A 15,097-nucleotide genomic window follows, 5' to 3' on the forward strand; every position below is an offset into this window, starting at 1 on the left:
TGCTAGCCGATCAGACAAGCTCATTTACATCGCTACGCGCGCGCGTGTGTGTTCGTCTGTAGTTTTGCAACCCACGTTGAATGTGGGGACTTTCGAAACCTTCTTCTCCTTTACGGTCCAAATTTTACAGCATACGCAAAAACCACCCTTCAAAGATGTAAATTTGCTCGTCGTAAGGCTAACAAACAGTGTTCCCTGAGGATGTTCCGCAACACACTTTGGATGCTGGTGAATACCCGAAAAATGGGATGCTAACTATCTTAGCAGCATCCTAAAAATATTATTTACGAGTAGCAAGTTTAAAAGCTACAAGCATGCTAGATGCAGTTATCGCATGCGCAGAAACAGAAATAATATATATATATATATATATATATACACTCGACAATCCAAAGATACTCTTTTGTAGGTGACCGCCTTCGCAATTACGAAGGTTACATGTAAGATGTACGTTACTTTGTTCTCATCAGTATTTCGTCAATGCATAGTATATCTAAGTTCAAGGGATGCATCTCCACGTAAAAAAAGAAACATCGGTACAGGCAATAAATTATAATCCTTCAAGATCGTCGCTAAAACAACCTGAGCTAAAGCGGGTGTCACTGCGGTGAACAGCTTAGAAAAAGGGGCGTTCTCTTCACTTCATCCTAGCACCTCTTTTTCACACCCTTTCTGCGCGGCTTTTCAAAATGAAGGGTGCAGGAGCACCTTATTTTGTGATTGAAAAGTTTTATTTAGTTGAAACAAGAGTGCTGAAAGGGTGCGGTCATGGGCGCAAGTCTCTGGAACAGCGTTTTTACAACCCTAAGGGCGTAAAATTTCTTAGCGTGTTGAAAGCGGAAAACCCGATTGCCCCTTGCAATGTTTCAAAAATCCAGTGCCCGGCGTGCAAACACCACGACCCGGTCGTGGCTTCGCAAAGCGAGCAAATCAACGCTGAAAATGGCAGCGGCCAGACGACCTTCAGTGGGAACGGTGCTGGGGAAGCGAGTGCGAGGGTTGCTCCACGTGTCGAGCCTCTCGCAGCGCTCCTAAATCCCTCCCAGCACACAGCGTCGCTGCACCTATTCCCAAGTTGCACAAAAATTGGATAAAGGCTAAAGTTTTTTTTTCTTCTAAAGTTGATACATATTTGCAGAGTATAGCCGGAAGCCTGGGAATAATTGGAAATTTCAGCCTACATTCCATACCCGCTGGGCAGTCAAGTTTTGCCTGACACGTCGCGCCATCTAGTATGAAATATTTACAACACTGAGTCGGCTCCCTCGCCATTTTTTGTTTTGCTCACGTACTGCGACGTACTGCGCGATACGGCTCGCCTTGCTAGTTCTGTTGGATTACTGCGTCGGTTCTGACTCTATATTTTATGGTTAGAACGCTGTCAACTGTACCGTTTAATCCCGCATGGCTCCGCCGAAGAGCAAACATTCGAAGGCATCGAAGTGTCGGTACTGTTGCGTGAAAGACTGCCACCAGCGTGAAGGCCTAGCGGGCGTGAAGCTCCACAGGTTCCCATCGAGGCCGTGGGAAAAAGAACGCCGTGGCAGATGGATAAATGCCGTAAGACGCGTCAAGTAAGTGTTCCAGTTACATATCGTCATTTGAGGTGTATCTGGTTTAATGTTGGCGATTGGTGCGCTTGAAGCGCTGCCCTAGGCTCGATCGTTCGATGCGACGACTCCGTGTGTGTCCAAACAGGACACTACAAAACGCACGACTCCGACAAATCGTGAAAATTGAAGCGGACGCGCCCGCTTCAAGCCCGCTTCAATTTTCACGATTTGTCGGAGTCGTGCGTTTTGTAGTGTCCTGTTTGGACACCCCTTTCAGCGGAGCCAGGTTGACGTGCGCGTAATTGTTAGCTGTGTCGTTTACCGGCTGCGTACTTCAAGTTGCTCCGCGGACACTTTTTATTTGAACGATGTTTTAAGGGCTGCGCTAATATTTCAGACAGTACTCGCTTAAGCAGCGGCTCGTAAAAAGTTTTGCCGGTACCAGTGCGCTGAGAAAGCTCCTTCGCGAGGCCGCGCTTTCCGATTCCCGAACCGGCTACCGTTTTAATTCTAGTAGTAATGTGAATTTAATTCATAACTGCATACTGTCTAATGTTGGTGAGCTGCTTTGGGCATGTGTCTGTGAAATGTCGTTTGAGCAGCTATCAGCGAGGTGATTTAAATCGCTGCTCATAGTATGACTAAGTGCTTTTAAACAGTAATGTGGCCTTGGGGACTGACCCTGCTTGGTAGGTCCTGATTTACCGCGGCTATGATTTCACTGAGGGGTAAAGCACCCTAAACCATATTAAATAAAGATAGGCATGAAGCACTAGTAAAACTGGTAGCTTACATGTCTTGCTGCATTCTACATGCAAGTCGGGTTTGATCCTAATTTTTTACTCGTACGCTTCAGTGATGATGGCTCGGACTGGATGCCCAGCAAGAACTCCAGAATATGCTCGGACCATTTCGTGAACAACGAGCCAAGCAACATCGAGAGCCACCCCGGTTATATCCCAACGCAATTTCCACTTGTGTACAAGAAGCGGAATTCGGATCCCGATGCGCAAGTCAGGAGGTTTGGCAGGTAAATATTTACTCAACTTATTTCTATTTGGACAATGAGTTTGTGTAGAGTGCCATCCAATAGTACCGCAAGTGGCTGCTTTTGCCTAAAGCGTCACAAAAGTATGCTTCTCCCTTGAGTGAAATTAGCAGGAATGTAGATTTTGGTTGTGACATATTTCCAGGTGGAGGGAGAGAGCAGCTGGTGCAGCTACTTCATGTCCACCATCTCTGGGACCACAACAGTCAGGTACCACAAGCCCAGTACCTGATGAGCACAATTTGGATTGCAGCGAAAGCCCGGAACATGGACTACTGCCCCCCTGTCAAGCTGTTGAACTTCATGAGAAGTGTTCAGTGGTAAGTTATGAGTAGGGTGTGTACTTTCCGGTGTTTATTTGTGAGAAAAATGAGCGGATGTTTTTCGGTGTTTATTTATTTTCAAAACACCGTTGTATTTCGGTGGAACGTCTCACGACGAGGCTAAAATCAGTGATTATCGGTGGAAAAATGTGATTGATCACAGGCAGAGAGTTCCAATTTTACTCACATATTTCATGCACTTCTTCTCTAGGAAGCATCTATTTCTCACACTTGGTTGTTATAGTAGATGCAAGCATACTTCAAGAGGCTTGCATCCTTCATGGCAGCACGTTTCTTGCGGTTCACAACCCGCAATTGTGAAAACGCACGCTCCTGTACGACACGGATGTTGGCAATGTCTTCCAGGAACCACAGCAATCTCTCAATACATGGCTTGCACCGACATCACTTGGCCAGACACAATGGGGAAAGGGCACGTGAGAGCCTACCCTCCACTGCAATAATTTTTCCCCAAAAGGGGGCCATGGGAGACACAATAGAGGAAAGGCGTGTGAGAGCTTAGCTTCCACTGCGTTTACTAGAGCGCTTTTGACCCCAGAAAGAAGGGCGGACTGACGCCATGTGCAAGCCATGTATAAACACTGGAAGGATGCAGGATCCACGAGATAACACGTTTGACGAACCTCTACGGGGAAACGGTTTCGCTAGGTCGGAATTATGCCACGACCGGTTTTTTCGGTTTTAACCAACGGATGTTTATCGGTGTTTTTCGGTTAAAACCGGAAAATACACACCCCAGTTATGAGTAAGGTTCCGTGTTTTCGGTATATACCGATAAAAACCGAAACATAGCCCCCCAAAGAGTCTTTCTAGAAATCGGTGAAAACCGAAAAACACTGAACTGAAGCCTCTGCTTGAATAAGTAAAACCCTAGTTTTACAGGAACCTTCATCAGCAGCTTTATCTGCGTAGACCGCAAAAACTGACTGCACTGAACTGTCCGAGAGGTGGCTTCTTTCTTTGGAAATTGTTTCTACAAGTGCAATTTACCAATAAATTGCGGGTATAGAGTTCTGTTTTCGAGAAACACTGTAGATATGCCTTCAATCTTACAACATAAACCCCGATAAACCCCTATTTCTGGCCGACACTAAAAAGAAACACAGAAAACAAAGAACCCTAATTATGAGCCAACTTGCAAATTATAAGAATTTTAAAAAAGCATGTTAGTTTTGGGCTGTTTGCTGAGCACTATAGCTTTCATTGACAGCCTGACTAAGTCCTACCACTACTGCTTTTACAGGAGACCCAGACGGACAGCTTTGGAGCTTACTGTAAGAGCTTCTCAGTGTACACATGCTCCCTACAAGGCGGGGAGGGCTGTACACAGATCACACATCGTGAGGTCTACGACGCTGAGGTGCAGCATAAGCCACAAGTATCTTCAAGGCCCTCAGGTCCCAACGAGAGGACAAGCTTTTTTGGAGGGTATGAGAGTATCCAGCATTCCGAGGATGCTTTGCGGGACATTTGTAATGTGAGCATGCAAGTGTTTTCCCTACTTTTGAGCATGCTGCCCCTTCTTCCTGAGCGCAGCTGCGATGTCTCTCTTCCGAACAGGTTGCTGTTGTTTCTGGTAAAACTGAAACTGGGACTGAGGTACACCGCACTTGGCGTCTTGTTTGACATAGACAGGACGACTGCATCACGCCACTTTCGGGCAGTGTTGACAACCTTGACTGCTGCGACGCGCAACTGGATTTTTCGGCCTCCGTCGAGTATTATAAGAGCAACCTTGCCGGATTGCTTCAAGGCAAACTATCCGGAGTGCAGGATGATAATCGACTGCACTGAAGTCAGGACAGAGGAACCAAGTAGCGTAGGTCAGCAGCGTGTGCTCTACTCAAGCTATAAGAGTGGGTACACGCTGAAGTTTTTGGTGGCGATTACACCCAACGGGGTGATTTGTTTTTGTTCAAAGGCCTACGGAGGCCGCTGTTCGGACACCCACGTAACAGTGGATTCCGGCTTCCTGGGTGTGGTACAGCCTGGGGATGTTATTTTAGCAGACAAAGGGTTCCCAGGCATCAAGGCAGGTCTGAAGGACACCGATGCTGTACTGGTGATGCCCCCTTTCCTTTCTGGGAATGGGCAGTTTAGTGAACAGGAAGTGCAGGATACATACAACATTGCGCAGGTACGCATTCATGTGGAGCGAATGATCCAAAGGATCAAGGTTTATAACATCCTCAAAATGACAGTGCCCATAACTCTAATCCCATTGATGGATGATGTGTTCCATATGTGTTCTGTGCTTGCAAACTTGCAGCCTGCAATCATCAAGCCATATGACTAAACTTCGCATGTAGGCCATTCCATTGAGCTTAGGTTTTCAAACTGCATTCCTAGGGACCTTTGGATTTTTCGGTGCACCCTCGGAGGTTCCCTGCCCTCCCCAACTTCCACAATCGTCCCTCCCACCGAGTAAATTATTTTTCACACTGCAAGTACTATTTCACCAGAACCAAGCCATCCATTGATGCATAACTGTGCACCAAAATTTGGGAGTTTTGCATGCCAAACCAACGACGGGCATCTGGCACGCCCAAGCGGAGGACTGAGGATTAATTTGGACCACCTGGGGATTTTTTGACGTGCAACCGAAAGCTCGGTTACACGGCGCCTTCTCCGCAATAAGCCTCTGTCAGATTGCGGGCACCTCGGCCAGGATTCGAACCCGCTGCATGGGTATCCGTAGGCAGGCGCTCTCACCTTGGAGCCACCGAGGCGGCTATAAGTATGCACCAAACATTGGTTATGTAGTGTGTGTATAGTATTGTTTCATGGGCACAATCAGGCTATCTACCAAGTTGGTTCTTTCAAATTCCCTGACTTTTCCGGGGGTTTTCCTGACTATCTTGATCAAATTCCTTGACTCCTTCGGTCAAGGACAACTTTTAGGGCAATATTATTCAGCCCTGCCATGCAGATACGTGATTGTCTCGTTTCAGTCCACACTGCCATACCCTTTCACTGGCCATTTTCCCTGATTTAGCCAATGTTTTGACAATTTCTCTAATAATTCATTGATATTTCCAGACAGTGCGAATTTCTGACAATTCCAGGTCTTCCAGGTTGGTTTGCCTCAATTATCACTTAGGAAATATTCAAGTTCTCTGGGACTGGAAAGTTTGAAACACTTGGCATGGAGTGGCCACAATATGAAATGTAAAGTAGACTGTATGATACAAGCAGCATAAGCACGACTCAAGCACTTTGCTCAGCTAGGGTATTGATGGGTGACAAACTTGACTGCTTAAAGGGATACTACAACGAAATTTTGCGCTCATTTTTTGGTCTATATGCGTTGGAAGGAGCAGTATCACATCGAACACACCAATATCTTCTTAAAAAAGTCACGAAAAGGAATTTTAAAAAGAAATTAAACGATTAGTAAAGAGCACCTGGTGGATGTCGCTAAAGCCTCATTCGTAATGCCCATCTAGGAACCTTGACAGCTAGTGACGGTTACTGTCTCGCCTCCGGACTGTCTCGTCGTCGGCCACGACAAGAGAAGAGCTGAAGGAGGAACTCCCCTCTTCCCGAGAATTCCATTTGTGTGTCCCAAAAGTCGCTATTGTCCCCCTTCAAGATTATAGAAGATTAACCCGTCACTCAAAATTCGTACAAAAGCAGCTGCTTGGGTGGCTGGAATGACTAGGCATTCCTCTCGATGTCAGCCTCGCCGTAGCTTTGCTCGTCCCAAGACGACCTATGTCACATGCTCTGCGCTGGCTGTTTCCGCTGGGGATCTGATGCAGTCGTCCTGTCTATGTCTCCAAGTGCTTGCCAGAGTGGGCCAGGCTCAAAATAGAAACGTGCGATTGTCATTCACGGATATTGTGGATCATATTCAACCTAGTTTTGACCACGACTGGTATATTTCAAATTTGGTTGAAGAATCCCTTTAAAGGGCAAGTCTCTGTGTTGTTTCCACCACACTAGTTTTGCCTGATAGCCATTCAATACCAAGAGAGGAAGAAAAAACTGTTAACTTGTTTGCATTAGTTGTTTCGCACTCCGAGCGCTTGGTCGTTCTAATGTACTTGCAGGGGTGTGTTTTCATTCGCTCTTCTGCGGTGCTGTGCTTGCCACTGAATCTGACACGAGGTGCCGCCTTGTTTAGCAGTTTATCAGCTGTGGCGTGAGGTGCCATTGGTGACGAACTTCTGCTGCGACGCAACGGCCAGAGTTAGTGCTTGTGGCTTTGTGGCTCATATCGCTGGCCAGTAGTGAGTCCGATTTTTGAATGCGGTGAGTTCTTGCTCTTTTCATATTGCGATAGTCACGGCAAGGCAACTTGAACAGTAAGCTAATTTTGTTTGAAAGGCTGCTCAGGCGATACCAATCGATACGCGCCGTGAAAGTAGAAGCACTCTCTTTAGTCGCAGCACCTCATGCTAGATTCTGCGGCAAGCAACACGTCGCAGAAGAGCGGAAAAACACTCATCCAGAGAACGGTTGGATTATGAAGAATGTTTGCATTTTCAGTCATGAGAATTCATCCTGTGGAGATCGCAGGAGTAGCATAAAGGTCCAATGGTGGTGTAGCTCATTTTGTCCGAGATGGTACACCTGCCCCCATTGCATTTTTGAAGCCAGCTCTTCCTCAGTGCCTGTGTAAGTACTTTTTAGTAGATAACTTCGGCCATACACTGCTCTTACGAGGCCTCCCTGTGTGGCATGTCATGTCTTGTTGTACAAGTTGCGAAGATATTTCATAGCAAAGTTGCATTTTTCAACGCCTTAGAAGTTGGAACTCGAGCAAATTGAAGCAGGGGTACAACTTTTTATTTCACTGGTTCCTTGAATGCAGTACATGTTGAATGCAGTACATGCAGTGTCTTATTTGGAAATTTCTGAAAATGGTCTATTTAGGACTGGTACTTGCGTGCAAGGGCTGGCAAATACCAATCGAAATAAAAGTCTTGCAGAGTTGGGATGGCGGTGTCCAGGAAGTCGTCATTTCTGGTGACGAGCAGGGTGACATTATCGACACTGGTGTATACAAAAAAGAAACATTCCTCCAAATGCAGAATATACATCAACACCTGCACCTGCGTGTAGTAACGGTGTGATTGTTTCAGACATAGCTTGCCGTCGACATATACTAAGTAGCTGACAAATGTCACCTTCCGGGTGATATCAACGATAAGGCTGTTCCTTATGCTGCTAGGACACTTGATCTCCAAAAGCACGGTGCCAGTGGTCAGTCCGAAGAGCCCGTCAGCACTCCCGCAGAGCCAGGGCTTACCATTATGGACAAGCAGGCCCACCTAAAATGAGAAAAGTGAAATACTGAGCTGAAGGATTCATCTTTTTGCAAATTCATTTGCTTGCATGCCAATCATTTTATGACATGGTTAAACCTGTTTATCACAACACCTTTCAAAATAACCAATATCTTCAAATTCATGCAGTTTAAATGTGCAGATGAAAGGCCACAGCAAAAACTTTTAAAATCTGCAAGTAGAAGACGTCGAATTGTGAATGATACACTATCACTTCTCAAGCGTAGATGAGATAAACATGATGGAATATTTCCTTGGGGCATCTGCATGACATACCTCAGTGACATGGCCCCGAACCTTTCCTTCAAACAATCGCCGTGCCTTCGGCTCAGTCCGCAAGCCTGTGCAAAAAAGTTGGTGTTAGCTTTCGGAACACTAACAACACAATAAATAAGGCTACCATAGGATGTTGCTTCGCTTGTAAAGCTTTCCTCGTTCATCAGGCTTGAGACGAGCTCCTGTGGGGTCTTTTTGGTTCGGAGGATAGTATGCGCCTTTGAACTTGAAATCCGCATTTTGCGTTCTTGGTACCACCTGTTGGTGCAGGAGCATCAGTGTTAATCGGAGAGACAGTTTGCAGCTCTTGTGAAACAAAGTGTTAATAGTGCCTGATCTTCAGTGCCGTGCCCATGGTAGTGACCCAGGATGATATTGTGCAATAAAAATACACTTTCAAAGCAAGCATAAAGTGTGTCGTTATTCAACGGTCTCACGTCTGTCTGAAGACGGATTCTTTAAAGTTTCGGCATTGAATTATCAGTGCCTACTTTTGTGGGAGACGACATGAAAGAACAGACCTCACTTTAAAAGCATGGTTCAAGTTTTGGCCCTTGCAACAAGTCATACCTCTGGAAAGTACTCCAAACAGGTGTGTTTACAACATGGGTAGCTACTTCCTCAACTGGTGACCCAAAGAGGAAGAGATCTCACCGTGCACACTTGGATTGTGCCAGCGTCGCCATGCAGAGACTCAGAATGTCGGAACATGCAACTCTTCTTTGAAAGAAGCTTCTCTCAGCATCTGTGAGTTGGTGTAAGCAGTCCCCCAGCTCCTGTCCACACGAAGGCTCAAGCGGAACGTTCTGTAGAAGTTCTTCCACCTCGGACCGCTGCACATTGTCCACCACAAGGTCTAGAATGTCATCCATGGTCTGAGAGCACTCCAATTCCACCTGGTTTTTGTCCATCATTCGCAAAATGTCGGTGAATGGAGTTTCGATGTCTGGAAAGTGGCGAAGGATGTAGCTGGGAGGCATCTCTCGTGGTTGTTGCTTCCTCACGGTGTTGCTGCGGTTTCCTAAGAAAGTAACATTGCACATCATTCACTCGTAAATATGAGCTTGCTGATAATACAAATAAAGATCACAGCACCTAGGATTTCATGCAGACCAGTGCTCTAACTCATCAAAAAAAAAGAAATTCAGTCCACTTCAGCACAATGTCAATCAACTTTTGAAAGATAGTTCGTGCTAGTCTCCCTCAATTATTTTCTAAGGCCACTAACGTTTGCAAGCCCATAATTTGCACGAATTGAGTAATGCGCGCGGTCCAAAATGCTGGATTTGCGAAGAATTGGTGTAGCGAAAATCAAGAGTGGGGCGTCGACTTGCGCGATAACTTGTACGGCTCGACGCTTTTGTCACGCGCGGGCGTTGACGCCACGTTAACGCTGCAACTTGTGGTGGTAGTCCTACCTCCAAAGAGATCGGCTATCGACGCCTTGTCATCCAATTTCGGCTTTTTCGAGGGCTTCCCCCACGCCTGAGGCAAGCTGGTACACGCGGCAACTTCGTGTTTGTTGACGTAGTGCACAACAGCGGCGCTGTGTTTGCACTCACCGAGGACGCCGTACCGGCAGGTGCACGACCCGGTGATGATCTTCCGGGACTGTGGGTTTAACTGCGCAAGTAAAACAATAATTATTAGGCTTTTGTCTATACGATTCTCAGTGAAGTATATTTTTATAACAGCTCGCACTCACCCGGATTGTGACGTCGTACACGTGCTTCCCCTGTTGGGAGTGACACTTGGCCGTAATGTCTACGCCGTCCTCTTCTCGCACAGCGTAGACGTGATTATTCTCAAAAAGTCTGTGTCCCTTCTCAAGCGCCTGGTCACGAAAAAACGAGCCGACATCCTCAATATCTCTGAACCCGCAAAACAAGACCAGGGGCGGCATTTTCGGACGCGTACTTGGGTATCATAGCCTGGTGCGTCGCGTGCTGCGTCGTCGATTGGAGCCGTCTCAGTGTTTTCCCAACCTGCCACACTGGCGCTGGCGGTCAATCGACGGTGGCGCGCTCTGTCCACTACCCAGCGGGTATTCCGAATATTCGAGATGAACGTTTACGACACGGAAGGGAAGCAACACGGGACGCAGCTGCACAGGAAGCTTGTATCTAGGAAAGTGGCACAATGAACGCTCCCCGAAGCAACAAGAGATGCCAGCTGCGCGACAAAAAAACACCAACTAGAATACGAACCGCCGAGCACACGACAACCGGTATTCACTATTTAGTGCCTTCGCTACGCGATGTATTTATACCGCGAACATCGAAACCCTGATCCGAGCAATATTCCAACTTGGAACGGCTAGGCCAGAGTCACTCCGGAGTCGGAGTATCGCCTCCCTTTTCCATTCGCCGTTAACTCCTCACTGGCGGAGAAAGGCTCACGCGCGGCAAAGTTCGACCCAGGCGCTTGCCGGGAAGCGGCCGTGCCGAGCGCCAGGTTTGGGACGGGACACACTTTGGCACTGTGATCGCGAAAGATAACTATCCTGCAGTGAAGTCTGAGCCTTCAGAAATCGTGTGTGCCACTTCCAGTGATGGAAGTGCCATTTGACCTTTTTGGAGCAGGCCTTGTAGCAAGCAAAATGTTGTTTTGGAGCAGGTAGTGACCCTTCTGCAGCAGGGTCCGGCATATGTTGGCATATCACTTGAAAATGAAATAATGCCGCATTGCTATATAAAGCCCATCTCTATTATTTGAACACAGCGCCTGTCGCCTTTTTAAGACAGGATATAGAAAATTCAACAAAGTAAACACAAATTTTTTTTTTTTTTAAATAAAGTTTATCTGCTCGTCAGATAAAAAAAATACAATTAAATATGTCGCACTGAGTTCTGATGGTACAGGATATTTAGTTTTATCAGCCTGCACTTTTTTTTAAAGTATCTGCAGCAGCATCTAACGACCCTCACTGTTGTGGAATGCTTTAGTTCAGATTAGAGTTCTCTTTCGGGCAGCAGCTTCAAATATTGCAGTATCTGATATTCGCTTCAAAAATTCCGATTCATTTTCGACGTGCTGGCGAAGTCACGATCGGATCACGGCGAGTTAACCCGTTGAGTGCGCTTCTTGGCATGCACCGACGCGCTGCAGAGAACCGACACCCGCGGAGCAGACACCGCAGTCGCGCGAGTCGCGCAGTGCTTTGTGTTCCGAAAAGGACGGTGAGGCTTTACCAGCACTACATTCAGAGTTTGGTGCAACTCAACTATACTTCGCTTCAGCTTTGGTGCGAGCGCAGCCGAAGCTACAAGCGCGCGCAAAGAGCCCGTAACGGTGCCCACACTGCACGAGCCCACGCGCGAGTCAGGAATGCACAGAGCATTGGGCTTGCGCTAGCTTTGACTTCGCTGGTAGCTAGCGCACGGGAACAGGGCGAGCCAACATTGAAAACATCCACGAGCTCAGCCTTTTTTTTTTTTTAAGTAGGCTGCTCAGTGGGATGGTTCTTCGCTTAGCCTCTGCGGCTTTGGTCTCAGATGTTGCTAACGCTGTTCCTTTCAAAACGATGATGACGATAATGCGCCCTCGCAGTTTCGATTTGCGTAAAAGTTGCGGCGCGGAAAATACCGCGGTAACGCCACGCGCTCTGATAAGACTTCAATTTTTATTTTTTTATTGCTACATCTCATCTCGACGCAGGCATGGCGCAATTCTTCGGTAAAATGACAATTCGGCGCTACATGTAGCAGGATCGCGTCCTTGGCGCAATTTGGCGCAATTGGCGCAGCACTTCCATCACTGCACTTCAGACACGTGTAACTGCGTTCTTTTTCTAACGCAAGCGCTGCTTCAAAACGGCCGTGGACATCCAGACTATCGCGACAACAGGTGCCGCAGCGCCCGCGTTTCCGAGGTACCCGGGTGACGCACGACGGCGCATGCGCGCGCCGTCTCATGTCGAGCCCGTCGCGCCTCCCGCAATACTTTTGGAGCCGAAAATGCCGAGACCGTTGTGATACAAGGTTGGCCCGCAAGCAGAGCCTCACGGAAGACAATACCGCAAGGATGGACTGGACCATACCGGCAAACTGTGTGGGTAAATGTAGAAAAAGAGCGGAAGAAAAAGATAACATTTTAAACAACTTTGAAAAAAAAAAAAAAAAAGAAGAAAAAAAGATGTGTGGGCGGTGCATAATTAGTCATGATGTTTACCCTGAGAATGAGAAGGAAACTTGAAGACAAAGTAGAAGGAATAAAAGTGGACAGAAAGCGCATCAAATCAGCTACAAAATGTATTTTATTCAAAGCCCTTTTATTGCCATTTCCGAACACTCTCACCTCCCCACGCCAAAAAAGAAAAAGACATAAAAAACAATCTTAGCTTTACAGCTGGCCCAATTCCGATGCCCTTTAGTTCCGAAAGCTACTAAGCTACAGAACAATAACAGAAACACTTGGAGGAACCCGAACCAGAACACTTCAACAACAACAACAACAACAATAATAATAATAATAATACGGGATGAACATGACATCAACACCGAGACTGCAAGTAAAAAAAAACGGCACATACACCGAAAGGTCTATCTAGAATTCACCGACTCATCTGCACACGGACGTTGCGAACACCAAAGAAACGCCCAGAACTAAGACATCAACCCTTCAGTAAGGAACAAAGCTCTTCAGAAAGAAATAATAATAATAATAATTTATAAACATTTTAAACCGGCTTCGGAGTTGCACTGAAGCTTGACTGATACATTTGCCTGAAATATTTATCCACACCGTTCCTTTGCCTAGCGTTTCATGGGATACGCCTCTCGGCAGACCACTTCTGTTCCTGACCAATCAGCCGTACAACTGTTACATCCCTTAATACGTTAGCTAATTCCGAATTCTTTAAATATTTTATACTTTACGCTGCGTGTGTTTGATTAGTGTATCATTAAAATATTGACGTCTGGCCGACACATTGAAACCCACAAGCCATCGGTATTTCGTATACCACCCTACTATTCCAAAATACTGACTTTTCACTGAGCTGCTTTTTTTTTTTATTTATCTTTTTACTTTGTTGTGGCAGTTTTGAAGAGGTGTCGGCACCGCACCTTTTGGCGCATGCCTTCAAGATCTGCGAGATGTCATGAAGGGTATAGAGTATAACAGCTCTCCGTTTACTTGGAGCATAGTCCCGATCTCTTCACTTTCCTGAACTGTATGGACATTTGCCGTTTTATGAATGCTTCTTGATAGCCCGCATCTTCCAGTCTCTTTCATTGCCTCTGTAACGCCCCATTCATGTAATAGGTCCACGACGTCTTTAAATAATTGTTTGACTGGATTACTCTGTGTTCGACGATGTTAGTGTAACAACTGTTTTAAAATAAGTGTTTTTGTTTCCTCGCTAATTTACCGTATTTTTATCAAAAGCCATCTCTAACTTGTATGCGCATATCTACAAACTGTAGCATTCCTTCCTCTAGTTTTTCGACAGTGAACTGTAATTTCGGGGACGCCGATCATATTAACTTTTCTAGGGAGTCTGAAAAACCATCTTCACACGTGGATAGTACAATGGTACCATCAACGTATCTTCTGAAAAACCCCACAATGTGGTGCCACTGCATCCATCTTGTCATAGAAATTTGCCTAAAATGTTAAGATAAATCTCAGCTAATATTGGTGCGACCGAAGAGCCTGCACACTCCTTATTTCTTCAGATATTTTGGACTTTCCAATTCTAGAACCATCGATTGGAAATGCAGATCCAACAACGTTAGAAAATAGTCCAGCGACATGCCCGATTCAGATTGAAACTTACAATAAATTCAACCTCAGAACCACCCTCACCGCGTTCATCAACCTTCTCTTCTCGAGGGAATAACACAAGTCTTTAATGTTCATGGACATCACCGAACACGTCCTTCCGGAATTACCACTCCAGATGCTAATTAGTCCTTCCGAATTTTGAGGACTATAGTTCGTAGACCGTAATGTCGACGAACGCACGAGAAAGTCGATACGCGTTCGATGAGCGTCGATGTGGCGTTAGAATATAGACGAACCTTTTAGCCTACATACATATTATTCAGGCGAAAAGCTAGTCGTGAGCCACGAGGGCACGTGGTCACTGCTAGAAGCCGGGGAAACAAAAAAAGCGAAACAGGAAAAAACAAAAATCTTAGTGTCCCCGTTCGCAGAAAGTCGCGAGGTGCAAAAGACGTGCCGTTACCGTTAGGGTCGGGGACTCGTCTGTGCTTTCGGCTCGATTCCTCGTCGCCTGATCCCTCCGTCTGTCTACCTGACAGGCTAAACACAGTTGCCGTCGAGCAGATAGATGCCTGCACGAACATGGCTGCTACGGTGTGGCACTGTAGCAGCCATGTTGTGGGCATACGTGTCTCCGAAGTTCGGCCAAAATAAACAAGCACACTCTGACATCTTTACACTATTGCGTCTTCGAACAAGTTTTTCGCTTCGTTGTCGGCCGCCAAACACGTCGATGACTTGTATAGGATTTGTAATATTTGCGTCGGTCCTTCTCGCAGTTTTGAGGCCAGTGGTGCACGCCACCATACCTTCCATCCACTGCCGCTTTTGAAGGACAAGTGATCTATTTTAAAGATT

The 15,097-nt window shown here is 46.3% G+C and overlaps 3 protein-coding genes across 10 annotated transcripts in view; 1 reads left to right on the forward strand and 2 right to left on the reverse strand.

Annotated features, from left to right (window-relative positions):
- Positions 1–15,097, reverse strand: part of LOC8053731 (lysine-specific demethylase 3A) — a 335,808-nt gene that overhangs the window by 269,100 nt on the left and 51,611 nt on the right. The gene's annotated exons all lie outside the window — the stretch shown is intronic.
- Positions 1,278–8,917, forward strand: LOC115308945. The gene is made up of 4 exons (XM_040216831.2): positions 1,278–1,574; positions 2,410–2,583; positions 2,747–2,921; positions 4,189–8,917. Exons 1-4 carry the CDS (start codon positions 1,405–1,407, stop codon positions 5,239–5,241), a joined length of 1,572 nt encoding a protein of 523 aa, XP_040072765.2. The 5' UTR covers positions 1,278–1,404; the 3' UTR covers positions 5,242–8,917.
- LOC120844851 lies at positions 6,489–10,452 on the reverse strand. Of its 2 annotated transcripts, none has more exons than XM_040216833.3 (6): positions 10,218–10,452; positions 10,075–10,135; positions 9,167–9,533; positions 8,637–8,770; positions 8,513–8,577; positions 6,489–8,221 (listed from the first exon to the last, which is right to left on the reverse strand). In XM_040216833.3, exons 1-6 carry the CDS (start codon positions 10,413–10,415, stop codon positions 7,820–7,822), a joined length of 1,227 nt encoding a protein of 408 aa, XP_040072767.1. In that variant the 5' UTR covers positions 10,416–10,452; the 3' UTR covers positions 6,489–7,819. The 2 variants fall into 2 exon arrangements, with proteins under 2 accessions (XP_040072767.1, XP_040072766.1); XM_040216832.3 differs by having other exon boundaries at positions 9,931–10,135.

This window comes from Ixodes scapularis, unplaced genomic scaffold (assembly GCF_016920785.2).
Source record: "Ixodes scapularis isolate PalLabHiFi unplaced genomic scaffold, ASM1692078v2 PGA_scaffold9__187_contigs__length_104089568, whole genome shotgun sequence".
In the NCBI taxonomy this organism is placed as follows: domain Eukaryota; kingdom Metazoa; phylum Arthropoda; class Arachnida; order Ixodida; family Ixodidae; genus Ixodes; species Ixodes scapularis.